Source organism: Anguilla anguilla, chromosome 13, assembly GCF_013347855.1.
Source record: "Anguilla anguilla isolate fAngAng1 chromosome 13, fAngAng1.pri, whole genome shotgun sequence".
Taxonomy (NCBI): domain Eukaryota; kingdom Metazoa; phylum Chordata; class Actinopteri; order Anguilliformes; family Anguillidae; genus Anguilla; species Anguilla anguilla.
The window spans coordinates 26,174,547-26,201,275 of NC_049213.1; the positions used below are offsets into that span (position 1 = coordinate 26,174,547).

Genomic DNA, 26,729 nt, shown 5'->3' on the forward strand with positions numbered 1-26,729 from the left:
ACAATTATTATTATTATTATTATTATTATTATTTTGTCAATTTATGACATTAAAACAAGCTAATTAATATTTTGAGCTCTTTTGGGAACCCCTCAGAATGGTTTTTAACATAGAAAATTGCTACTGATGCGTGATATACTGATATATATATATGTGTGCGCGTGTGTGTGTGCATGTGTGTGTGTGTACATACATACATACATACATCTCAACAAATATGTGACAGCATGGACAAAATATCAAAAAGTCAGTATAAATATTTCACATCACCGTTCATATCTAGTACATTATTTTGACACAGAGATATATATTGGAAAATATCATGGTGCTACTCAGAAAATACTGAAAAGTAATTGAAACAGTTACAGTTCCCTTGTCATAACATCCAATTCCGCTTGAAATGAAAACCCACTGGATTCAGCCCCTGAGGAACATAACAAAACCTTGGTTTTCAGGACCACAATAAAAGGACAGGTAGTGAATATAAATTAGAGAAGCCAGACTCAAAAAGAGGCATACACCACATGTACAGGTAATAATGAGAAATTTAATATATCACAGAGCTAACCAAGAGTATTGCACAGATCTCCAGACCTGTGGAAAGTACAGCTTGCAGCTGGAGTTTAAGATACTAGCATTTTGCTGTTGTGGAATGCAATGAAAATCTGTTACATTGCTCTTGAAATTTCACTTGAGGGCCTTTATGCATAGGATTTCTGCAAGGAAATAAATAAATAAATAAATAAATAAATAAATAAATAAATAAATAAATAAATACATTTTTACCCTGTCAACCATTTTAACCTGGATAAGACATTGCATTTGAATGGTGCTTCTTTAGATTGCTGGTCATACCTGTCAGGTTCAGTTAAAGTGTTGCTTTAGAGTGCTGGCCTCCGATGCCATCTGCTCCTCTGTTCTCCACTTTGCCGGCATGTCCTCATCCTCCCGATCATGTTTCTGGAGCTGTCAACAGAAACATAATATATCTAATATGTACTGATGAGTCCCCTGGGCCCCTTTTCCAACCACCCATTCACTCCCATGGGGGATCAAGTTCTTATTTGGGGGGACTGCTTATGATGAATGTGAAATTATAGAAATCCATGAGGCACCTGAAAGTTCCATATGGTGTTGACTGTTTCTGACATGTCCACCAGTAAATACTACTGGTGGAACTACCTTACGACATGTACAAATCTTAAATAATAGCTAAGCATACTTGAAATAAGAAATATTATCTTGTATTGGATTATTTAATATATTAGCACAATGCAAAACCACACATCCAAAATGTTCCTATTTGACTTCTACAATGTATATATTATTTGTTTTACAACTAGATTTTTTAACCAAATTTCTACCAAAATAAATGATTTGGAACATCATTGCTATAAGAGGAAAGAGAGCATTGGTGAGCTCAGTAATCACAAAGGGCCTGTAGGCCAAGGAAGACCTCTACAGCTGATGACCAAATAATTCTCACCATAATGAAAAAAAACACCTTACACCCGACCAAACGATCAGAAACACTCTCCAGGAGCCAGACAGGTTGGCCAGGTTACATTTAGTTAAGAAGTACCTAAAACAGCCTGCAGTTATGGAAAAAGGTCTTGTGGACAGATGAGACCAAGAGCAAAGTGTGAGGACAAAAGTAACTGCCCAAGATCCAAAGCACCTGACCTCATCTGTGAAACATGGTGGTATGGGTGTTATTGTTTCAGCTTGCATGGCTTCCACAGGCACTGGCTCACTTTTCTTTATTGATGATGTAACTGCTGATAGCAGCAACTGAATGAATTCGGAAGTGTACAGAAGCATCTGATCTGTTCAAATTCAAGCAAATGCCTCCAAACTCATTGGATGGCACTTCATCCTACAGCAAGACTGATCCCAAACATTCTTCTAAAAACCTACAGAGTTTTTCAAAGCCAAAAACTGAAAAAATCTTGTCTGGTTAAGTTCACCCAACCTTAACAGAACTGAACATGGGTTTCATTTGCTGAAGAGAAAATGTAAGGCAACTAGCACCCAAAATAAGCAAGACTGTACAGGAGCATAAATCACATTTTTACAAAGAAACATGTACTTGCTCAAACAATATGTGCAAGAGGGATGTGTTTGTATTCATCAAGGACAGAAATTAACAACAACAAACGTGACACATTAGAGACATCTGTTTTCTCCCTTTTCTTTTTGGATTTTGTAAGAAACTGGATATTTCACTCACACCAATATATCTCAGCCTGGACAGACTCAAATCAAACCTGCAATTTTTCATAATACTCACAGCCAATGGCTGAGCATAGAGAAAATTACACACAAGTACAACACCATTACAGCAGGGAGCCTTTTTGGCCGCCTCAGTAACACACTTTGCAAGTTGTTTGTGTAATGTTGAGTTACATAGGTCCCTTAAGGGAGTACTGTTTGGGAAATCAGGTGTCGTTCTTGTTCCCAAAGAGAAAAAAAGAAAAACTCTGTAATTTCCTCTTACAGTATGTCACAAAAGATTTTTATGCACAAGCTTTGAAATGGACTTTACAAGATTGAGAGAGGCGAAGACACAAAAAGTTAGCAAACAAACTAAAAAGCAAGTAATGGCATCATGAAAATGGCAGCACACACAATACATATCATAGGTTTGAATGTATTTTTTAAATCACTGTTGAAAGCATTAGGCTGACATTATTTGAGTGCTCTGTTCTTTTTCTAAATGCTTTGCAGGAGCTAGCTTATGTAATATGAGACCATCCTTTTAACCTTTTAATACAGTTCATGATTTCCCGCAAACTGGGTGTTTATTTGTTTTTTGCTGGGAAGGAAATGTGATCTGCATGATACTGGGGGGCGGTGCCACACTTACACCAGTAGGAGTTACGGGAGAGGGGAGCACTTGGGGTCACCAGTACAGAGACCTCCAAATGAAACATGATAAGTGACTGAGAGGTCTCAAGCCGAGACAAACTCCTGATGCAGCTTCTGCTCATCAGTGACAATCACATCACATAACAGTCTTCAAGATAATACCTCTGCCACAACTCCTGACCACCCACACTCATTACCAGATGCTCTCTCTCCCTCTTTCTCTCATTATAATTTCAATTTTGTTCAAAATAATTTGACTATATTTGAATTATAAGAGTATTTGAATGCTAATGCAAAAATACAGATATTGCAAATCAATACAGTCAATCTATATCTCTTTGTTACACCTATAGAGACTCACAAGTGCCACAATAACTTACAGTGTATTCTGAAAGACTGACTTGAAATTGTGTTATTGGTTTGAACCTGCATGTATTTCCTAGCACATTTTTAGTTTCACCCTTCACAAGGAGTTTACAAATTCTACCTTTCCTGTCATTGATAGTAATTCCCTTATTTCCCTTCCAAAATCACAAGGATAATACCCCCCTTACCAGTTGGTACAGATGAATGATACTAAAAAGTAACGATTCACATAGTCTACATTCATCAAAAAATAAAGTAAGCTATATTGTAACTGAATGAAAAATATATGTAGGATGCCCAATTTAAATTATTTCACTCAACATGAGTTTCAAGAGCAATTTTTCACTTTGAACAGCACCCTGAAAAGGTGAATCTTGTGTCATCACGGTGAGGCTCTAGTACTTAATATTATTTTGCCAAGAATGTCTCAAAGGGCAAAAATGTTCAAAATTGAGGTTGAATGGGTCATTAAACTTAAAACAGATGATCCTCTGAAAACTAGTGAGGCTGAGAGTGTCGACACACCAGCATTACCTTAGAGGAATGCATTTTCATCTATAAAACAAAAGCATTCCCTGAGCAGAACACATAAAACAGATATAACCTTTAAAAAAAGACTTCAAATAAGTGTGTTTGGCAAAACAAGCAGTTATTTTTGGGTAAGCAAACCCCATTTCCCAAACTGGCAAAACTAATTGAAATTCAGAAAATGCTTTATATTTACTCTGATACTGTATCTGTGTTTCCAGTTGCATGGAACTGAGAAAATGTCTTATTTTTGTACATTCATACAATAAACCCAATTCAAGTCAACTTTCAGACCTTGCAGCTTTTCAGTAATTTCCACACCTTGTTATGAATTGAGCTATACATAAAATTCATGCTCAGGTTTTAGTGCACCACTTGATCTGATATAATTCCTGCCTCTTTAATAGGTACAATCCACTGTCAGGACAGCAGAGTAACGGATATTCATACCAGTACTCCTGCCATAAGCTGTCTACATATAAAGAAACAAGATCCACTTGGAGGCAGCGTTCACGGAGTAAATCCTTAACAAATACCAACATGTACAATTTGAGACCACTGCCCTCACTCACTAAATTCTTAAAAGCAACAACACTGCTACTATCAGCATGTCCATAATATTGCAGTTGTAACCAATATGTCCACATTTTGCAATGTGATGAACAGTAACAGATGTGAAAGTATAGCATGTCTTCAGTCCCATTGCCTAACATCTAACTTCTTACATTATTATTATACAGGGAACTCATGTAACAACTGTAACACATTCAATCAAATTGGGACCATTTCTATATAAGAGTCAGGCCCTTTTCAGACATGTACTTTGTATCCAGATATGTCCAGATTGAGTCTAGATTCAGTCGAAATGGATGTCAGTTCACACCTGGCATCAGAATATCTCTCCACATGCGTCTCGAGGGACCACTTGTGATCGGATCTCACTTCCCCGCTCAATATGCAAATAAACACGTACATCATTTCCGTTTGCAAAGACCAAATGCGTTGTTGTTTTTAACCGGCGGGAGGCAGCAACGCACTTATGGATTAGCTATGCCCAGAAGTCCTCAATAATAATAGTTTTTTCCAAGAAATTACAAAAAATCGTTGACAACATTTCTTTAGGTGCAGCGTCTTTTACTGCTACCACAGAGTGATGATAAGAACATTTTTGGTTACGCTGACCAATGAAACGCTATTCCAAAAGCAAAATTAGACATGCTACACATCGTTAGAAAGCTTATACTCTCACCCACTGAATAAATGAATTGTCAATCAAGCCAGACTGTACTAAAAAGGGCGCAACGCCTTAAACAACACATGTGGTATTATGCACAGCTATTTTGGATGGTATCCAGGCATCACAAATGCCTGCATTTTTCACAAACCGATTGTTCAAGATAATATATGACCGCTCAGTCTCAAAATGGACATCTCTACGCATAAAACCAATGGTAAGGTTGTATATTTATTCAATATTTAGTCCCAGATATTGACTGTAGAATGACGTGGTATCATTTTTTAAAACTTTGTCTCATTTATTTCGTTATTCAGTGTGGCTTCTTCTTGTTGTTTTGCACTTTAATATGACGCCATTGGCGCGCAAATGAGTACGTACTTCCGCTTACGCAGAGGACATCAGTTGCCTAGGCGGTCCTTCAATGTGGCCCAGGACGCATTCGTGTACACACTGCTAAAAGAATGTGGCCATATGTGACCCAGACCACCTATGAATGTGGTCTGAGTGATCGGATCTCAATGCGTCCTCAATGCGTCGTAGTTAGAGCTGTCCACTTGTGATCGGATCACCCAAGACACATTTTAATGCCAAGTCTGAACAGGGCCTCAGACCAGAATATAGTAATTCCCCAAGTATAACCCGAAAGAATGGACCCTCACCAGCTCCCCACCAACACACACAGACACACACACACACGCACACCCACAAGCACACACATAAACACACGCACGCATGTATGCACGCACATACGCACACGCACAAGAACACACACACACACACACACACACACACACGCCAAATGCATTTGAAAAGCATATTATAGGTCTGCTCTGCTGGCTTCCTATAGAAGCAGCACAAAGTCACCTCCAAAGACAGGTGGGGGCCTAAGAAAACCCTTTACCCGTAGCCACGGATACAGTAGCTGATTCTCAAAGACATCAATAAATATTGTCCCAAGGGAGGCCTTCTCTTGCCTCATCGGGGGGTGTGAACAGGAGCTGTTCCACACGTGCAGACGTGCAAACATGGGCAACTCTTCCTCAGAGGGCATGAGCAGCCTTTGTATTTCAAACAATGGACTATGCAATGACTTACCCCTCCAATCTGAACAAAGCAACAGTATCCACACTGTAGCTCACAATATTTCAGTCATTCCTGTCATACATGCGTATAAAACTACTCCTCTGAATACTGATGTCATGCCTCCTGCTTTGCGCATTAGAATCATACATACGAGAGGTTGTTGGAGACAGCTGTCTCATAATCTCACAGAGCTGCCATTGGATTTTCAGTTCACATTTGCTAAAAATAAAAAAAGAAGGATTTACAAATTTACCTTGGTGCACATTCATGTATTAATCCAAGGCTTTATTAAAGATATAAATGCGCAACAATGGAACGTAATGAGTTTTTTAGGATCTTTTTGACATTTAACATCACTCAAATGAAAGACAGCAAGCTGTGTTATCTGGTTCTTGACTCCATGACCTTGACTTATTTTAGCAGCTTTAAAATGTGACATTGGATGTCACCAAGTAATTAGATAAAAAATAAAATAAAAAAATCAAAGGGCAATTTTTTTTTTTTTTTTTGGCAGCTGATATGGCTAATTCACATTACTAAAATTAATTGACATTCTTAAATTAAAATGTTTAAGGATTGTTACTGTAATAATTGAAGATTGAAACCTGTGGGGTGGATTCAATATTGATGGAAAATGAATTAATATGAATATGGTACAGTATTTCAATGTAGAATATTGGCTACCCACTGCACAACTATAAGAGTATAATTCCTGGACATAATTTTTAAAATATACATATTTTTAAAAAACAAAACTTGATCACATGGAAACCTTATGCACATTATTGTTTCATTCAACTGGAGACTCTTAGTCAACATATAGTATAGTAGCTATCCATCCAAAATGTTTTCATTTGACATTGGGTTATATATGCTCATTGTTGTTCCAGCACTATCCACATTATCCTTCTGAAGGTCACATTGCCTGCAGCTATACCATCCTGTAGCCCTTTTATGCTAAACAGCTGAAGCTTTGTAGGATTTAATTTGTTTAGTAAAAGGATTGAGTTGGTGTGCCAGTTGGGGAAGTTCCCCCGGCACTGACTAAAATCCACTGCCCTTGCGCAATGATATAGGCACATCTCAATAGTTGTACGAGACACTATCGTTCTGATTAAATTTAAACCAAGCTCTTGACTCAATGGTTATTAAAGATCCCATGTTCCATGGTTCCCAAAAATCATTGAAGGGTTTCCCATGATCCTGGCTAAATTCCAATCTAGTTTTATAATCCTCCCCATTTTAATCGGTCTAATAAAGACAAATCAATGTGGAAATGCATAGCGGCTGCTGTGCTGGTGCTATGGTGGTGGCTGTGGTGCAGCAGTGTAGCAGAATTACCATATCATTTACATTATTTGGTCTTGTGCAAGAAAACTAACAAAGGGTTTAGAGTTAATTCATAATAAGCCAAGGCTATTCAACCCAAGGTGAGAGCATTCATAGGGAATCTACTGGCATCCAGTCCTCAGTAGATTGTGCCAATTGATTTTACCATATTGGAAGTTACAGTCAGGAGTTACAGCAGAGTAACGGGTATTCATACCAGACTGGAGTTACAGTCAGGAAAATGTGTTGGTAATAACTGATGTCTTTTCAAAGTTCACCCTACTCTACTGTGGATCAGAAAGCCAATACCATAATTCACATTCTCACATAAAAGTGGTTGTACACATATGGAGTCCCACAGCATATCTATTCCAATCAGGCGCAACGGGGATATCTTGAGGCATCTATGTCAAGTGTATGACACTTGGGAAAAGTTGTATGTCCTCTCATGACTCAGAAGGTGGGCAGTGCGAAATATTCAGTAAAATGCTACATGACCTTTGGACCCTTTCTTGAGAGAAGAAGAGAAAATGGCCTCAACACCTTCCTCAGGTTCTGTTTGCATATAATATGACAGTACACCAGTCTACAGTTACTCCCATTTTGAATTAATGTTTGGGCAGAAGCCTCAACTGCCAGTAGACTTTTTGTTAGAGGTCACAGAAAAAGATCCAGCTTGTGTGGCTGCAGAACACAGCGTTGGGGAATATCAAGAGCACCTTAAGTCCTAGTGCTAGCGCTAACTGACAGCTTGTAGCTGTGGTCACCCATCGGGCACATCAGCTTATGGAGGCAGCAGTCTCCATCCTTCCTGAAGGTATTGTAGTGTACCGAAGAAATCATGTCCAGGGTTGCAACAAAATTGCAAATGTCTGGGAGGGTACCAGATACCAGATTGTCAGGTGCTTGGATGAACTAGGTGGGGTGTATACCATCTGTCCAGTAGATTGAACTGGACCAGAGATAAATATCCATCACACAGAACTGTGGGTTATTCTGGCTGGAAGCCCAGCAAGGCAGGATGGAACCCACTATTCTCTGTACCCGTGAGTACATTGCGGTATCCTACAAAGGATATTTTACCGGTGAAGTATACATCCAATGCCGCCTTGAGAATTGTCTTAATGAAGGCACCTTAGCAGGCACCATTTTTTCTAACTTTCGAATGAGATGTGACTCAATGCCTTCCTGGCATTGAATGGCTGCATTTTTGCCGTTTGAGACGCAGCCATAGTTTTGCATACTAAATCCAATGTAAAGCCTGAATCGGAAGCAAGTGTTGCATGTAACACTTTTTTGTTAACTTCTTGGGGCAAACGTTATTGGGGTCTAAACAGAAATTTTTATACTTCTTGTTCTTACAAAATAAAACTTTGCTTTTCTGTGTATCAGTCTTCATTTAGTTGAATAAATCCTGTGCATGGAACCATAGCCTTAACTTACACCACACAGGGTCTTCCAGCCTTGTTTCTTGGGAGTGGAATAATCATGTTTACCCTATACTGTTTTTGCCCTTGCTTGTAACCAGCCTGGGCTCACATTATTTAAAGGGGTAGGAAGAGAAATAAAAAAGCAAGTAGAAGTAGCAGGGGTATTTTACTTTTTTATGTTAGTGCTGTATTCCGCAAGAGACCTATCAAAGTCTGACCAACTATTCACCCCAAATTCAACCTACAGTTTACTGGCTAACAATTTCTTGCATTTCCTCTACAATCTGTTTCTCCACAATATCATTTCAAAATTCTCAAATTCTCAGATGACCTTCCTGGCTGAATAAAGATTAAAATATATATTAATACACACTGAACCAGAGCCAAACTTCTGTATTGCAGGGTGCAGTTTAGAGAAGAAAATTAGGATGAAACAAGGATCCCTGAAGAAAGAAAAAAAGCGACACAAGGGGGTTTGGATGCGGATTTAGGACTATTAATGTAATACAACATTAGAGCTTGCACAGTTGTGCCACAATGTACAGTGCAATTATAATAATAAATATGTCCTTTTCAACAATATCCTTGGGAATATTCCATATTTTCCTGTAATTTTGTAGTCACCACACTCAAACAGCTATAGACTTCCATGTGAGTGATATCTTTTAATCAGTACACATAATTGCCTATCACAATTGGCAATGGTGGAAATATTTACATGAGTCTAATTAACTGAAGCTTGATAAAAAGCCCTTGGTCTTTATGTGGCAGGACACAGAGTGAATGATTCTGATAATACTGCGAAGCTTCTCTCCATCTTGTCCTAGACATTTTCCATTGACATTGTCTGACAGCTCCTTTGTGGTTAGTCACAGATGTTCTTTCTACTTGTGTCCTACAGATGACTTTAAGAACAAGCAACAGTAGCCCATAAACTAATTATTTAAATCATCATGCACGCAATGCGAACACAGAAGCATTTGGTTCATATACTGCCACTTCGGGAATTACAGAGTATTCATCTACTACATTTTTTGCAGGTAATGATTTAATTATAGCTAATACAAAATTAATCTACGATCAGATCAAAGGCAGATTCAACAAGAGCTTTTCTTTGATCAATATGCATCTCTAGTCTTTTGTCCATTAGTGTGCGAGTCACACATTAGCTATTGTTTTCATTGCAATTAACTGCATGTCATATTAGACATTTGTAATGCAGGGCTGCTTGTGCAAGGACAGTGCCCACAGAGGGATGGCATAGATCCTTGAAGCTCAGAGGTCTACAAATGTCAGAGAGCTGTGAGACTTGAGTGTAGCCCTGGGACCCTATCATTATTGCTTGCCATACTGTAAGGTTTCAAGACCTGTTTTAGAGAGAAATTCTGTATACTTGGCTGGGGAAAAAATAATAAGCAAATGTGGTATGAATCCAGATTGGTATGGATCCTTATTAATATCAGGCATTTGTTATACATTTTCTATTGATAAAAATGCAAACTATAACACAATGAAGTTTGACAAAGGGACATGTCTTCAGAAAACCATAGGTACAAGCGTAATATTATAATATAATAAATATTTAGAACTATGTTAATATATATGAAAATGATGATGCCATCGTAGTGTTAGCCATTTTATGAGTGTTAGCCATTTTTAATGATGAATGGCTATGTATGGCAGGAGATTTCAACCTTTTCTGATCCAGGGACCCTCACCGAGGCTGAAAGGTATCCAGGGGACCACCATCATACATGAGGTTATTCTTATAGAGTAAGGTTCTCTTCCCAGGTTTTATTTCATTGAACCATGTATTCTTTCAACAGCTCACTAATTAACTCCAATTTGTGAATAGCCTCAAGATATTGGGTAGCAGTGTGGCACAGAAGTAAGGAAACTAGCAAATAGCAACTTTCAGGTTTCAGGCTAGAATCATACCCCCAAACCTAAACTGCATTCCACAAATAAAACAGACTAACATTGATCGCTACTGCAAATCTTTCTTTGCCTATTCATCTTTGTCTTGCCAACATAAAATGCTTCGATTGACTGACCAGGAAACATTTACATTGTCTGAAAGGGGGGAGGGGGGTGGTCGTCCTACAGTCCCCTGGAAAAGAAAACTATGAAGAATGACTGTAAGCAAGATTAACTGTTGGGGATATAAGCCCATCCCCATCAGCTCACTGAAATGACTGTGACAGCACAACTCTCCCCAGCTACCGAGATGCAACACACCAAGGAGGAGGTGGCCCACTGGACTAGAACACAAGGCCTGACAAGGCAACAAGAAGCATTAATTATGTTGATCCAGGCAAACAACTCTACACAGGATGATGGTTCTGAGAAAAAGGACACACAAAAACAGCACCGCTGACGGAAATAGATTGCCACAAGCCCTGATTTATTTTGGAAATGTTCTTACCGATGGCGTGAGTGTCAGAGCTACTCTCAGTGGTGTACAGGGGGAACGGGGGTATTGAAAGGTGCTCAGGACATTAAAGCCCCCCATCCCCACAAACACAGACACACAGGAACATGCACACACACACACTCCCTTCATTTCTTGCACTCTGCAGACTGGGTATTGTTTGTCTCTCATTTTTTTCTTTCTTTCTTTTTCTCTCTCTCTCTAGTCTTCTCCTGTCTCACACATACACACTCTCTCTCTTTCTTTCTGTTATGCTGAAGTACTGAAAGAACATGCAAAGAGTATGATTATTTAAGGGCTATTGTGGAGTGTATGCATGTCTGTGCTGTACCCTGTGCTTGGTCATCTTTTGTGCACATGACGTCAACTTTAGCAACTTGAAATATGTAATAATGTAATAATACGCTCTATTTTTTGGATTTCTAGGATTTCTAAAATGCTAAATTTTACTTAAAAAAAGAACAGCTTCAAGACCCAACACACACCCAGACATGCACACACTGAGAGAGAGAGATAGAGAGAGAGAGAGAGAGAGAGGGAGAGGGAGAGGGAGAGAGAGAGAGAGTTTCCGCAGAATTGGATATTTCATTACATGTACAGTGAAGCACAGAAAATATGGTGCAGCTTTTGATTAATTTTCTGATTCAAGCCAGACCGAAGTTCCTCAATCTCTATGTCAGTGTTTGCCTGCTGGCATTGTGACCTAAGTAACCCCAGAAAAGGAAAGCAAGATTTGCAAGACCAGAAATGAACAGATTGTCTACCCTTTCTTTTGGATTTTCAGCTGTGGATGTAGCCAAAATACATTATCAGCAGCTGGCTATTAACTCCCCCCAAAAAAGGGAGAATAAAATCGCAATGTTTTCAGGAATTCAGGAAGACAGCTTTTGAATGCAGATCAGGTCCCCAGTGCCCTGATGAATTTTTAGTGAGGATGTGCAGTAATGTTGACTCATTAGGCAGTAAAGAAAATATAGACTGAACTCATTCCATGGTTCCTCATTATCCCGGATACCTTAGAGGGATGGGTATGGTTGGTTTGATCAAAATATGACTTGTCTAAGATTAGAGCACACATCAATCTTATATGCCAATGACTGCTTACTTCGAAGTATAAAATGGTCATATAATATGATCAGAGTTCCTGACTGATCAGTATGGTGACCGTAACAGCATGAACCAATAAGAAACGAGGAGTGAGTGAATGACAAGGCAATATGTTCCTAATAAACCTCCAGTGAGATGGAGGTATTCAGTTTGTTATATCAGAACTGCCTCTGTGCTGGGAATGATCCATAAATTTTGCATCACACTCTGAACATGAAAATGGAGAACATGCCAGAAGGGAAGAACTCATATATACTTAACAAAAAAAATATATTGAATAACTGAGCATCATGTTTTCAGCTTTCATAAAAATATTTATTTGATGTTTCAAAATACATAGATCCAGTTGTTAACATGTTATAGGCACGGACGTGGAGCCAAACAAGAGGAAAAACAATTTCGCGTCTGTCACTGTTCTCAATAGGGACACACCGTAGATCAACTAACTAAGCTTTTTGTCATAATATCAGGAAATTACATAGAACCATTGTTTTTTAAAGGCCAGCAGGGGTATTTTGGCAAAATAATCTTGATACAAGTGCTGTCCTAATGAGTTACAGAGTGGACAAATGATCCAAGGTGTCATTCCCTGATATCTTTTATCTTACTGAATCCCCCAGTAAGGAACCACATCATCTAAATTATGGTCCATGACCAGGAAAACATTAGCTATCTGACCATAATCAAATGGTTTCGCTTTGAACATTTGATTTCAGAAGCAGTATTAATGATGTCATTTTGTGGGCTAGTGCCATTAGATATTGTTATACAAAATAAATAAGTGTTATTGTTGGAAATAAATAAAAGTGAAAATCTGGGTTTTTAACTCAAAGCAAATCATCAAATCAATCTACAGTAAGCCACACAGTTTTTTTCATTTTGAAAATTGCAATGCTTTTAATATATAACTGAATTTTGTCTTAATTTAAAGATATATAACTGACTATTGATAAGAAACTGCCAAGGACAGTTTATGGCATTTTTCTGGGCGTGCCCTCACTTGCCAACTGTATCTATAGAAACTTTACACACTGCAGTGTGTGATATTCTGCAACAATGTCAAGCTGGCGAAATCACACAGAGGAAAAAGTGAATTGGACTTGATTAACCCTCCTGTAACCCCATTTTCTGGCATGGTGACAATGTGCCATACCATATACAGGGCAGGACCCCATAAGGACCCCATAAGCCAAGGAGGACATGCTATCATTAAGTAATGGCCTTGGGGTCAGGGGTCATAGGCTCGGGGCATGATTTCTGAATTACTCACTTTTTACCCACCCCAAGATTACTGGAGCTCCTCAGGTCTGTCCTATAAAGGTGAAGGTTCTGACCTGTGGGCAATTTGGCAACGTCACCAGATTCCCAAACTAGCTGCTTTTAATACTTTTGAACAGAGATAAGCATTAAGAATCCACTCGTCTGCCACTTAAAAAATCTGACTGACATGACTCCATGCCTCCTTACCAGCATGGCATTTGATCCCAAATCTAGATGAATGTTCTTGATTTGGGATCAAGTGTGCTTCAACCGTTTTATTTTGCCCATTAAAAGAGACTATTATCTAATTGTACATTCTTCCCACTGGGACTTAACTGAAAGTCAAGTGTGTCTGTGAGAGAGAGTACTGTACCTGTACTATACATAGTTGTTTATATTAGAATAAATATAATTTGAATGAGAGAGAGAGAGAGAGACAGAGAGAGAGAGAGAGAACAGTTTTCTAGTATATTCAAAACTGTTTTGTATAAAAATGCTATCTGAGTGATTTAATAGCAGCTCTGTTTAGCTGATATTTCATCTGGAATACTCCCTGATGTATGCTCACCACCTGTTTTCACATCCCTAATCCCATGTCTCTCACTGCAATCTGCCACAATGAAGAACTAGGGAATAAGAAAATATGAAGAGAGTAGACAAAGGTAATGGGCACAGTAATTTAGAAAATTCTGTAACTGGTTGCAATATTAAGGAATATTATTGTATTATTTCTCGGAAATCACAGATTTATTATTATTATTATTATTATTATTATTATTATTATCTTATTTGATAATGGATAAATTAATTAATTAATTCACATCAAGACTCAGATAGAATATTTACATGTAAGAGTTTTGTCCCTCTGACATACCATAACAGATACCAATTATATTTATAGCATTTTCACTCACATGATAGTTATGTTTACTGCAGAAGGCTGTGCCGCTGTAGTCCTTGCCCTGGGATTCGGATTTACCTCACACAAAAACATAGACATTTGCAGGTCTCCAGCACATAAATAAGTCTTTATATTCAGAAAAAGCACTGAAGCAGTCCAGAATTGTGACTATGCCAAAATGTGGGATCCAAAAGAACCAATTCTGACAGAACAGCAAGGTGTGACCTTCAAGGAAGCAGAAACCCTGTCCTTTACTGTGACCTCTTTCACCACATCGTCTTTCCCTTGGCTTATTTTGAGCCTCACAGACTCCATAATTTCACTAAGTCATCCTGTGTGTCAGAGTAATGTTTTCTCCATTTGACATTCCGTCACTTGTGCTCATAGGTAACGCAGCCCACTGAAGAACTAGATTATAATGACGGACAGCAAATTAGTTCACTTGGAAAACTTTCAAGAGGGGGCACTGGGTTTAGAATTAATTTCGTATTTAGGAAGGTATTTACTTTTAATCACTAGTGACAGAAAAATGCCTAAACAAAGGTTCTCAACAAGCAAAACAAACCTTGTACTTACAAAAAGCCTTCATAATATGTTTAGAAAGTCAAAAGGGCACAGTTAATTTTCTTAATAATTTTTCTCTTGATTACCAACATTTCTGCTGAACTATGGTGCAAAAAAAAAGCCCAAGATAACATACAGCAATATAAAAAAGAAAACCAAAATTTATGAATGAATGGAATATTTTTCACTTAAATTCTTTGCCTTTGTGATAAATTTTAAGTGCTGTTGAATTTGTTTCTTAATAGTGGCTGGGATCCTGCTTCATAGAGAGGATGGGGGTTGGATTGGGGTGGGGATACAGTCCCACAAGTGACCCGCTTACGTGACAGGGCCCTGTGCGTACAGGTGGGCAATCAAGCGCATGTCACCGTGCCAGGGCCTCCTTCTCCAGCGATGAAGAGTAATTGCCCACTGCATCAAATCCTGCCCCCCACCCACCCCTCCATAAGGGAGTGAAACTCAGCAGAGCCCGGGACCGAGCTGCTCTGGATGGGTACGGCTGTACTAATTGAGCCATGGCTGTCGTTCCCGTCTATGCTTTCGCTGGCACACAAAGCGGCCTCACAAGCCCTGATCTACTTCCCTCCCTATTCCCTGTCTTCACCTCTCCCAGCAGCTCGGCCTAAAAATGTCTGCCACCAAAGTGTAGTCAAAAGTGGCTCAGATTCTGCCGTTTGGGGAGAGCTGGAGGTACTCCAACTAAGTGTCTGCACTCACTAGCGATGGGAGAGCAAGACATCATTCATCTTAAAATGGATGGAGGTACATCATGCTGTCAATCACAGACTGGTATGATACATTTTAAATGAAAACACAATTCTGCAATCAAACTGTAAAATGGAAAACATCTCCACCCTTATCTATATTTTAGGGAGGAATATTCTCCCTACTGCATGCAAAATTGAATGCTCCATTATTTAGTCATTTTTATAGGGATCCTTTATACGGCACCATGTTAGGAAAGAAACTTTCCCAAAAATGCATAGCTCACCTCTTATTGCTATGCCAGCCCTACACTAACAGCACGAAAATCTGTGGAATGATGTGTTCAAGTTAATAAGAATAAAACAGACGCTGACTTTGTAATGAAATTAAATACTATAATGCTAAAACTGCTCATCTCTGTAAATGCTAAAAATGCTAACTCTGTAATCCTGCTTCAAGAAATACCCTCCCAGGTTCCATCAAGAATGTATAATTTGCCTGTGTGACTTCTAGTTAGTCCGTGATTAGCCTGTGAAACTCAATTTGAGAATTTCCTTCAATTTTATAGCAATGAGACATTAGTGGGAGGAGTGATGATGAGGATTGCTGTTTTCAGTTTTGTTGTAAATTTTCAATGACATGCTTCAATAGTTGACATGACGGAAACAAGCATAAACACCAGCTGCCCAAACAGATGACAGTTTCTTGGATAAGAGCACTGTGCATCCGTGGATATATTAAAAATAATCTCACAAGCAGAATCCACTTGCGCTTGTTTACATACTCCTCACTGAATGATCTTCAACCTGAAAACACAGCCTAGACTTCAATTATTTCTACTTACAGTAAATTGAACAGATGGGATTTGCTCAGGTGCTACAACAACAATGGTAATGACTGGTCTGCCTCAAAACAATTCACACATGCATAAATATTTAAAATTCAGGTCCCAGAGAGATTGTATAATACGACAACATTGACAGCCACCACATGCCATGATATTGCAAGGAACACAACAGGAGACCATAGCTTGGATTCAATTAACTTGGACTTATACATAAAAATGACAGTAACCGTTTTCTTCAGAAATACAGTTTGGTGAGCTTATTTTGGTGATAGCTCAACTCAACAAACTGTAAAATAAAAGCTTACATTCAACTGACAGTCAAGTTAAACACAATATTTGAGTCCAAATGTTAAAGATGTTTAATTTATTTACTGAATGCGTTAACTGAATTATTAACTGAATTAATTGTGGGCACACTGTTAAGGTCGGCCCCTGCAATAGTAAAAATGCAAAAGTGACTTTCAATCAACTGACAATCAAATGCAGCCAGAACACAAATTGTAACAATACATATTTTCCTCTAGAATGTTCTTTTGATTCCCAAAATATAATGGAAGTTGAGGTAAATGTGTTTTGTCTGCTTGAATTTGTGTATGGAAGAAGATCTTTGAACTTGGTTGTTTAAATCCTAATTTCCAATCTACTTTTCAACATGAATGAAGTCATTCCCTTAATTTCTGCACACTGTACTGAAAGGTCATTTTAAAATTCAAGAACACACACTGTACTGTATCTTTTTCCACTGTTAACAGAGAAGCTATAGCACTTAATAAATGTATGAATGTATGAAATTGGCATTTATAAATTAAACATCTCTATTAAATAAGTTAGTGTAGCAATTATGTGAGAAAGGAAATATCAAAAGCTCTGTCTCTATAACCATTGATTAGATTCTTCAGTAATCTGAGAATAACGGGCAAAGAGGATCAGAGGAGGCAAGCAGTACATACACTTCCAACAGCCAAATGAATCCTCTTTAATGTTTGAGGTTTGAAAGAGCTTTTGATGTGCTTTAACAAGGTTTCTCAGTTACTCTACCTAATAACAATCATTTTTATTTGCAATAATATTAATCTTATTCTAAAATACATTGTATTTGCATTACAACAAGATTTTAACAAATTAGGTAACTGTCGAGTGACATTATTATTAGATTCACACTGTTTTGCACCATGAAGTTAAAATTATATTCAAGTTATAAAGACCATTTTGGTGGTAGTAAACACTGATGATGTATTTTGTGGATGCAGACAAACCAGTGGCAGAAAGAACGTCTCTTGAAAGTTTGTCTAATGTAGCATTGGTAACACAAGAAAGATCTGAGCATGAAACTTTCATCATTAGCTTGCTAACTGATCATAAAGAATATTATGGATTCTCAGAACACCATGTATAATTATTTTAAAGGTTTGTTGGTACAAGACAAATTGAATTACACCAATAAGAATAGATTAAGAGTGTTCACTACTCCAGGTCAAGTGAGAGGGGACCAACTGCCCAAGGTGGAGGAGTTCAAGTATCTCAGGGTCTTATTCACAACTCAGGAAAAAAGGCATCGGGAGATTGACCACTGTCTAAGTGCAGCAGCCGCAGTAATGCTGGCATTGTATCAGAAGGTGGTGGAGAAGGAGCTCAGCCAGAAGGCTGAGCCCTTGATTTGCCAGTCAATCCTCATCTCTTCTCTCATCTATGGTTACATGCTATGGGTAGTCACCGAAAGAGATCATGAATACAAGTAGCCTAAATAGGGTTTCTCCATAGGGTGGCAGGACTTGATAGGGTGTGGAGCTCGAATTGAAAGGAGTTAGTTGAGGTGGTTTGAGAATATGATTAGGAAGCCTCTTGGGCGCCTCCCTTTGGAGGTGTTCCGGGCACGGCTATCTAAGAGGAGACCCTGGGGGCAGGCCTAGTATATGCTGGAGAGATCTACTGGCTGGCCTGGGATCACTTTATGATCCCCAGGATGAGTTTCCAGATGTCACTGGGGAGAGGGACGTCTGTGCTGCCGCTTTGCACCATTTTACTCTACCAACACGCCCCCAAATTGCAGATACCTCCTTACATCCAATACATACTAAAGTTGGTATGCATGATATTTGGAATAAGTTTTCAGTCCATGACAAAGTATCCCCCAATGCACTATAGCTCATTAGTGATTGGCCTCCGATATCATTGCATACAGCTATTATTATTATTATTATTATTATTATTATTATTATTATTATTATTATTACTATTATTGATAGAGATCCAGCAGCTTAATTGCTTGGACCCTAAAAATAACTAAAATGCAGGACACAACTTAACCACCTGGTCCCAGAAGAACAAAACATGTCCCAACCTCCAAATCTAATGTCTGGTTTAAAGCTGCCATAAGGGAGACATTTTGGTTCCAAAAAATTCAATTCAGGATGCTGTCAACATTATTAAAACATTTTATTTTTGTAAATATTTGCAACTGGAACTAATATATTTCTTTGCATTTTGATTAGTGATTAAAATTAACCATCATTTTAGTAATTGGATGATCTAAACTGTGATGCTTTTGATGCTCTCTATGTATGGAAGACCCCCTCCCAAAAATGTATTCTTACTATGGATGAAATGAAACATACAATGACTTTCCCCACCTCTCACCATCCCCATTAGGGATCATTACATCATTTCAACCTTTACAAACCCCTTTTTCTGTAACCTGTGTGGGTGACAGTATTATGCTTAGTGTATTAGACACTGGAATGCATACCCTCTCAATATTTATTTTAGGTTATGGGGGTGGTTTTAATGCATTGCTCTCATTCAAGTATATGCATACTAAATAAATTACGTAAGACCAGGATTTCTGAGACATGAGCAGAATGTCCTTCAACGTATCCCTGGGTTTGACTGTAAAATGCATACATGTAGGTGTTAATCTTTAGTCTAGATTTTCCATAATTATGGTTAAACAATGTTTGCTTAAACATTATAATCTGTTGATTGTTCTTCCTGTAGCTAAGTGTTCTCTACTCCACCTCCCCAATGAAGTACACTTAAATTAATTCTGAATGTAACTCTTAAATTATTCTGATTATTTCTCTTAGAAACAAGTCTCTCAAAGCAAAATTCACAATATCATGATATTCATATTTTCCATCGTGATGTTTTTTGCTTAATAGTTTATTGTTTATAATTTATTTCTCATTCTTGTGAGGTGTCCAGAACCGAACGTAACAAGAAAATCATAAACAGGTTGTCCCCCAGCAGTGTCAACACCTCCAATTTAATTGGGTGGGGGACAATTAGGCTCCTTGACACCTAATGTTGGTAGTATGAATACAGTTAAGCCAAGCTTTTAATGAATAAACACTGGACTAATTTGAAATATTTAGCTAAATTTGGATGGCATTGTTCTGAAAAATATGGAACTCTGGCATCTGCTTTTGACGAATGGCATATACAGTAGGAGATTGCAGAACCTGGCAAATCATCTTGCAGCTACCTATTTTTTGGTATATTGGGAGCTACAATCCAATCACTAAAAAGAGTTACAATCCAATCACAAAAAAAACAAAAAAACAAAAAAAAAACAACAACAAAAAAACAAAAACAAACGGAAAAAAAGAAATTCAAAAATAGTTTTGTATTTTGTTATCCTATAGTGGTTCCATCTACTTCTTGACAAAACCAGATTTCTTTGATCATACCCCAGGATGGACACAATACCAAAAGTTAAGAGTGGATTGAACAAAGCAATAAAATTTGACATGTGTTTTTGGCGGGCCCAAGTGTACTCAAAACCTTGCCAAATGGAACCAAACCTCTCCACATTGGAATGTATATTCCATGGAATATTGTGTGTGTATACTTTTTAACAACCATATTCTACTTTCAGACGTTAATTCTATCGATGGTGCTATATGTCCTTCATTTAACCATTTTCGATTTTTGGCTATGCCCTGTACTTCAGTCAAAATGTACCATTTTGGAAAGCTTTAATGTACAAAACATGTCTATAATGGTTACTTATCACACACACTAAATTATATAAGAAACAACCAAACCACTTGGTTTTGCCTTGCTGTCTGCTCTGATCTGCACTCAGGTGTCAGGCTGCTGTAAGTCTGACTTGTAAGTAGTAAGCAGGCTGCTGTAATTTACATATGCAGACAGTGACTGTATGACATGAGGCAGAGCCTCCCAGCATCCATTTTATGAGTTATCAAAGCTTACAAAGGAATTTCACTGCGATGTGAGGGAGCTCATGCTTTTCACCAACAGCCTCACATGCAGACACACATACACTCACACATATGTGAGCAGGCAGTGCACTCAACAATAAGTTGATTCAAGTGTGCTAACCTCGCACATTAGACCTGCACAGTGTTGAAAAAGCCACTAGTGCACTATGCGAAAACAGAAAGTGAAAGTAACTCAGATTGCAACAGAATAGCTAAGACACAATTTTTAGCTGGAAGGAATCTGAAAACTATGTTCAGAAGCTGTGTAAATGAGCTTCAAGAACACAAGATAAGGTTACTGTAATGTATGCTTGTTGCCAAGCAGGGGCAAAAGCCATGATGGGTAGATCATAGAGAGGGTGGTTTTTTTCAGGTAGTAGCTGATGGAGACTGGTCCATATTCCACCCCCAATTAATTGGTGGAAGAGACAACTAATGTGGTCCAAGTGGGGAATCAAGCCCAAACTTATAAAAACAAAGCTGACAAGGCCAATGACTTGCACACTAAACAAGAGCCTCAGGTATCAGCTCATGTTTTAATTTTAGAGGATGTGATTACATTTTTAGGGTGTTCATCTTAGCTCCATAAAAGTAGCTCACAACTGCAAGAGGAGGAATACACTGAAGTAGGGACCACAGAGATGTAATAGTCAGTGAGAAGTGCCACCTCCCTGTGGACAAAACCCTCAATCCCAAATAAGACATGTCAGAACATCAATGGGTACATTTAGAGGAGGTTGTTTAGTTATTAAGTGCCATTGATTTTGTAGTCACAGTCGTACACTGCAGAGAGCAGGATTACTTTCTTTAGTGAAATCTCATGACAAAGAGTCTCTCCACATCTGCTTCAGTTAATGCCAATATGCTCTATTGATATTGATTCACTGTGTATCCATACTGCCCGAGCCAATTGCTCTCTGAGCTTTTTCAGTCAAGTAGGCAAGATGGAATGAATTCCTGCTTTCATACTGGCGCTTTGATCTTGATACAAGCCTACAGTTCTAGGCCAGTTCCTCCAGAGATAATAATGGATCATTTTCAGAGCCTATCATCAGGATGTCTCATAAGAAGAGGTGCTCTGCTCAGACCTCAGTTGGCCCAACAATTAGTCTAGCCCTTTTATGAACAAATTTATTCAATTTTATGGCATTTTAACTGGTAAAAATGTGGCTAAAAAGAAATAATATTCCTGTAACATATTCTTTTAAGCATCCTTTGCAACCCCCTTAAAAGCATGCCGTGTAAAATGGATTGATGTCATCTGTCGGACAGCAAAAAACCTCAGCTACCTGAGCTTCAGGTTGTTCCACATGCTTACCACCTACTTGGTGTAGGTATGTTATTGAGCCTGTGACAAGCATTTCATTTAACCTGCCATGGAGACCTTCACAGTCATTCTAAATAAAAGAATCTCCCTAGTCCGGATTATTGTCAGCTATTAAAGACACCCATCACTAAACAAATATATGTAAAAACAAAATGTGCACACAAATGAAAAAGAAGGTAAATAAATACTAAAATACATAAACAGATGGTGCATTCACAGCAATTATCATGTGAATAATACAAATAAACTCTTGAAAACCGAGGTTCAACCATGTTCCTCTCTGAAAACCAGAGACCCCTTTGGATATCAGCTCATGGTGACAACATCAATATTCCATTACATCACATGACAACTGCAGCAGGCAAGAAATCCCACTATAAACTGTACTGACTTATTCATTGTTCTTTATCAATTAAGCCCAGAACATCAATCTTTAAAGGCTATGCAAGACAATATATTGTGACAACTGGTTTTATGCCTTTGGTTCTAGATGCAGATATTAATCTTGAAGTATGTCCCTATTCAATCTTAATGCAAAGCAGCTTGTCGTTTTCATTGTAAACTAAACCTAATGTGTTTTTAAAATTATTTTATTTTAGTTACATTCACACCTTTGTCTATATGAACAACAAGATAGTTCAATGAATAATGTTCACACTTAATTTACTAATGTGGAGGGCAATATGCTGGAATGCACTGGGAGAGAAAACAATTCCACACTTGACTCCAATTATGCTACAGCATGCACTGCATGGATTTAACCCATACAGCTATCTTCATAAGGGATTGATGAGTCCTGGGCCAGGTGCAGGACACACCAAAATGCTATATTCATTCATAAATGTAAAATAAGTAAACTAAATAAATTGGATTTCTTTTCATTTAATGTAAAAATAATACAAGGCCATGGTGAAAACCTGATGGAAGAAATGTGAACGTATCCCCCAAAGCAATCGCAGGTAACAGGAAATGCATCAGAAAACCTGTGGATGCCGCTGTTCAATTATCTGCTAAGTCTCAAGGGGCCTCAAATACATTCCTTGCCTTGATTGCACCCAACGACAGGTTTCTGAGAACACCAGTATCCTTTAGACCTCAACGTCCTTCCCCCTAATGTTCCCCCATATCTGTGGTTCATGACAGGTGGCTGGTTAACATCATTAACAATGCATAGGACATTCCCTAACCCTTGACTGTTTTTTTAATTACACTCTTTAATGTCTGATTAATTCTGTCATCTTGTGATAACAACGCAAGATCTGATAGTGACTAATTAATATGCAAATTCACAAGACTTTATTGGTAATAAGATTCTGTCCTCTTTGATAGCTTCACCTTTTCAATTTGTGCATCCATGGTTGATGTTAAAGGGAGGGGGAAACCTTTGGAGAGTCACAAGTTATTCAACTTGACAGACATGTTTTGCTTGAGAAAGTCAATTTAACCTGTCAATTGGTATTACCTGGATGCCACGATTAATGTGTTTTGTTTGTGAAACATTAAAAATTCAATACTTGAATGAATCATTAATGCATGAATGAATCATTAATTTACTCATCCCGTGCATGTACTGTAGATTATTTTACAAAATTAAAATAAATAAATAAATGTGTGTGTCTAGTTGTGTGTGTTGCTGTTAGACACACAATGCAGGCTCTATTTGAGACAAGATCTAAAGGATTGAGTATGTAGAGCTAAGAGCGGAACACCAGCAGCAGAAATTGGCAGCTACTGCACTTGTGTGTATGCCGATTTGGGGTGAGAAACTAGCCAAAAAGAAAAAAAGATGTCGAATGTGGACAATACCATGGTTAGGCAGATGGAGACAACATGAGTTGTCCTTCCTGCAAAGAGAATTGTAACATTCAGTGTAGAACCGCGACTTGCCAGTTTTGTTGTTTCTCGCCTTAACCGTGTGTAGCCATCTGTGCATGGTGCTGATGAGAAAAGAGCTCAGCTCATTGGGAATAGACAGTTCTGGGTTAGAAATCACACTGTTGCACATCACACACTATGCGAGCCATGCCTAAAGACTGCCAATAAAATCAAACCTGCTTGACATGCTCAGACATCCAAGAGAAAGGATAATTGGGACAGAGTCAATTGCATTGCTAACCATGCCACACTGACAGTCATGACAGGGGCACACCCCAATAAAGTTAAAACTGTGATGATTTCTCTCTGGTATTGAAAACTTTCTGTGCCTGCAAAATCACAGCAAATGGTGTATAGCATATTGGTTGTGATATCATTCAAGTCCAACACAGAAACTTAATCACAATGGTTGTTTCAGGACTCTTATTGAATCAATCCTTAAATTTAGTATAATATAAAAATGGTTCCAATATTTGTTGATTTGTTATGGAATATATCAAATCAGACAGTTTAAGAACTAAACGTCTAAACCTGAAATATTTGATTCATAATTACTATAAAAGGTATGACAGTGAATAAAGATAATACCCCTAACTTTAATATAAAAAACAAACTTGAATTATGCTTCCTCCACATTAATTTTATATTTCAATATGATTTTCACGGAAATCTGATAAAAGACTTTAAAACCTTACCTGCTCTCATAATGTTCAATTAAAAGCCTCCTGATGAGGAACGCTCTAACAGTCCTGTTACTGCAGTTTAAGGTCCTAATCATCTTTAATTACACTTATTGAGAGAATAAGTATCGGGGCAATTATTTGTTCTCATAATCAGGACATGGCAACGAAAGCTTTAAAAACGCACTTATCTGAAGGTAGTTCACTGATGCACACATCTGGCTCACCTTCCTATTTCAAAGACTGATCAAAACTACTGCCATGCTGTGCGGAACCTCGCCAAGCCCTGGGTACCATATGCAAATGCTAGTGAATGCCCCTAATCTCTAAATTAGGCAGAGAAGAAATGCAGTACTTCATAGAACGCATGTCAAAAGTCATGTAATTAGAATATTCTCTCACATCCGATTCCTTCTCAGCAGACTATCAATTTTGAGTACTATTTCCACCAGATGAGAAGTCTCGTACTGCCTTTCCAAAAGACACAAAAGGTTTTGCTGGTTCTTCATGGCATATACTTAAGAGAATGAATAGACATCATTTAGCTGAATGAATCAATGTTCTGATGCACAGCCACATGCAAGAACACGTGTACAAATGGACATATTGCATGTGCACATGCACACAAACACAGATCAGAAAATACACTTGTACAACATAGTTTACAGCACAGCGTTCTTATAGCTTTCTTACTATCCATCCACATACTTTACTCTACCTCTGGTTGAGCTAATATGCTAATCCTGATGCACACAAACACAAAGATGATGACATACAGTCATGCAGTACAAAACTATTTATAAACAGCTCAACAGTGTCCCACAGGTCTTCAACTGAATGTGTTTTCTTGAATGCATCTGTAACTCTCATTTGCATACCATACTTATAATTAAGCCACATGAGTATAAGTAAGGGCATATGACAGCTGAAGAGCTATGGGGAAAGAAACCAGCTTCTTTGGCAATCCAAGTTGCTGGCTGGCTAACTAGCTGGCCACCGTGTCTTATGAATGGTTTGAGTGTTTCTGTAATACTTCCTGGTTTTATGCACAGTTATTCTGAGATTGAACAATGAGATATCCAGTTAGGCTTTAGCTGTTGTGTTTGCCAGATTCAAACAAACTATATATATATATATATATATATATATATATATACATACTGATTATATGATATGACTACTAAGCTTCATGTGGCTGCTGTCATTTCTGTACAAATCCATAAAGACCAAAAAAAACTGTCAAGATTCCCAATTGAAATTAAAAGGAGTATTTGTGTTTCTTTGTGTTTCCTTCTATCATGTTTTGCCCATGCTATCCAAAATATGTGTCAGTCCCCACAGGATGTAACAGACATTTTTCGCTTTAAAGGTTTCTGAAGGGAAAAAAGCTATAACAGGGCAGAAAAGAGGGGGGCAGAGATGGCTACAGAATGGCAGGTGATTTTACTTCTCGGCCCAAGGATTTTCCGGAATCAAATTACAGTTTCCCAGCAGGTACGCCTCAGAGCTGCAATTTTAGGATGCGTCATTTACCGCTCCCCGGGTAACTCGCTCGCTCGTGGTGGACATGGCAGAAGTAAATCAGACATGATTTCTACAAAGGCTATCAGGCATCATCCACTCTGGCTTTCTTTGTTGCAGACTGCCACTTTCGATAAGACCACACTTCTAACACAAAGACAATATTTTGAGATTTGACTGTTTTGTCTGTAAGACAGACTTACGTACATTTCTGATTATCAGTGACATAATATTATTGACATTGCTTTGAGGAACAGGCCACATAGTGCTGCATAGTGCATTCTTGAATCTGTCTATCCATGATTTTACATTTGCTTTTACATTTGCCATATGTTCTCCTGTTTTTGCAGTCAAAGCACAATTGTCAAATGCTAGCCATAACACAAAGTGCTGGTGAATTAGGGCGTGTCCCAACTCAATTTAGGCAATTTTGTAACTCCAGGCTTTAGC

General features: G+C 38.2%; 1 protein-coding gene across 7 annotated transcripts in view; it reads right to left on the reverse strand.

Moving 5' to 3' along the window:
* Positions 1-527: 527 nt before the first annotated feature.
* Positions 528-26,729, reverse strand: part of fhit (fragile histidine triad diadenosine triphosphatase) — a 212,879-nt gene continuing 186,677 nt past the window's right edge. For all 7 annotated transcript variants that reach the window (XM_035389364.1, XM_035389367.1, XM_035389370.1 and 4 more), the window contains 2 exons: positions 856-966; positions 528-716 (listed from right to left, as the gene is read on the reverse strand). In XM_035389364.1, coding sequence (XP_035245255.1) covers positions 865-966 — 102 coding nt within the window. In that variant the 3' untranslated portion in view covers positions 528-716; positions 856-864. The remainder of the gene's footprint in view (positions 717-855; positions 967-26,729) is intronic.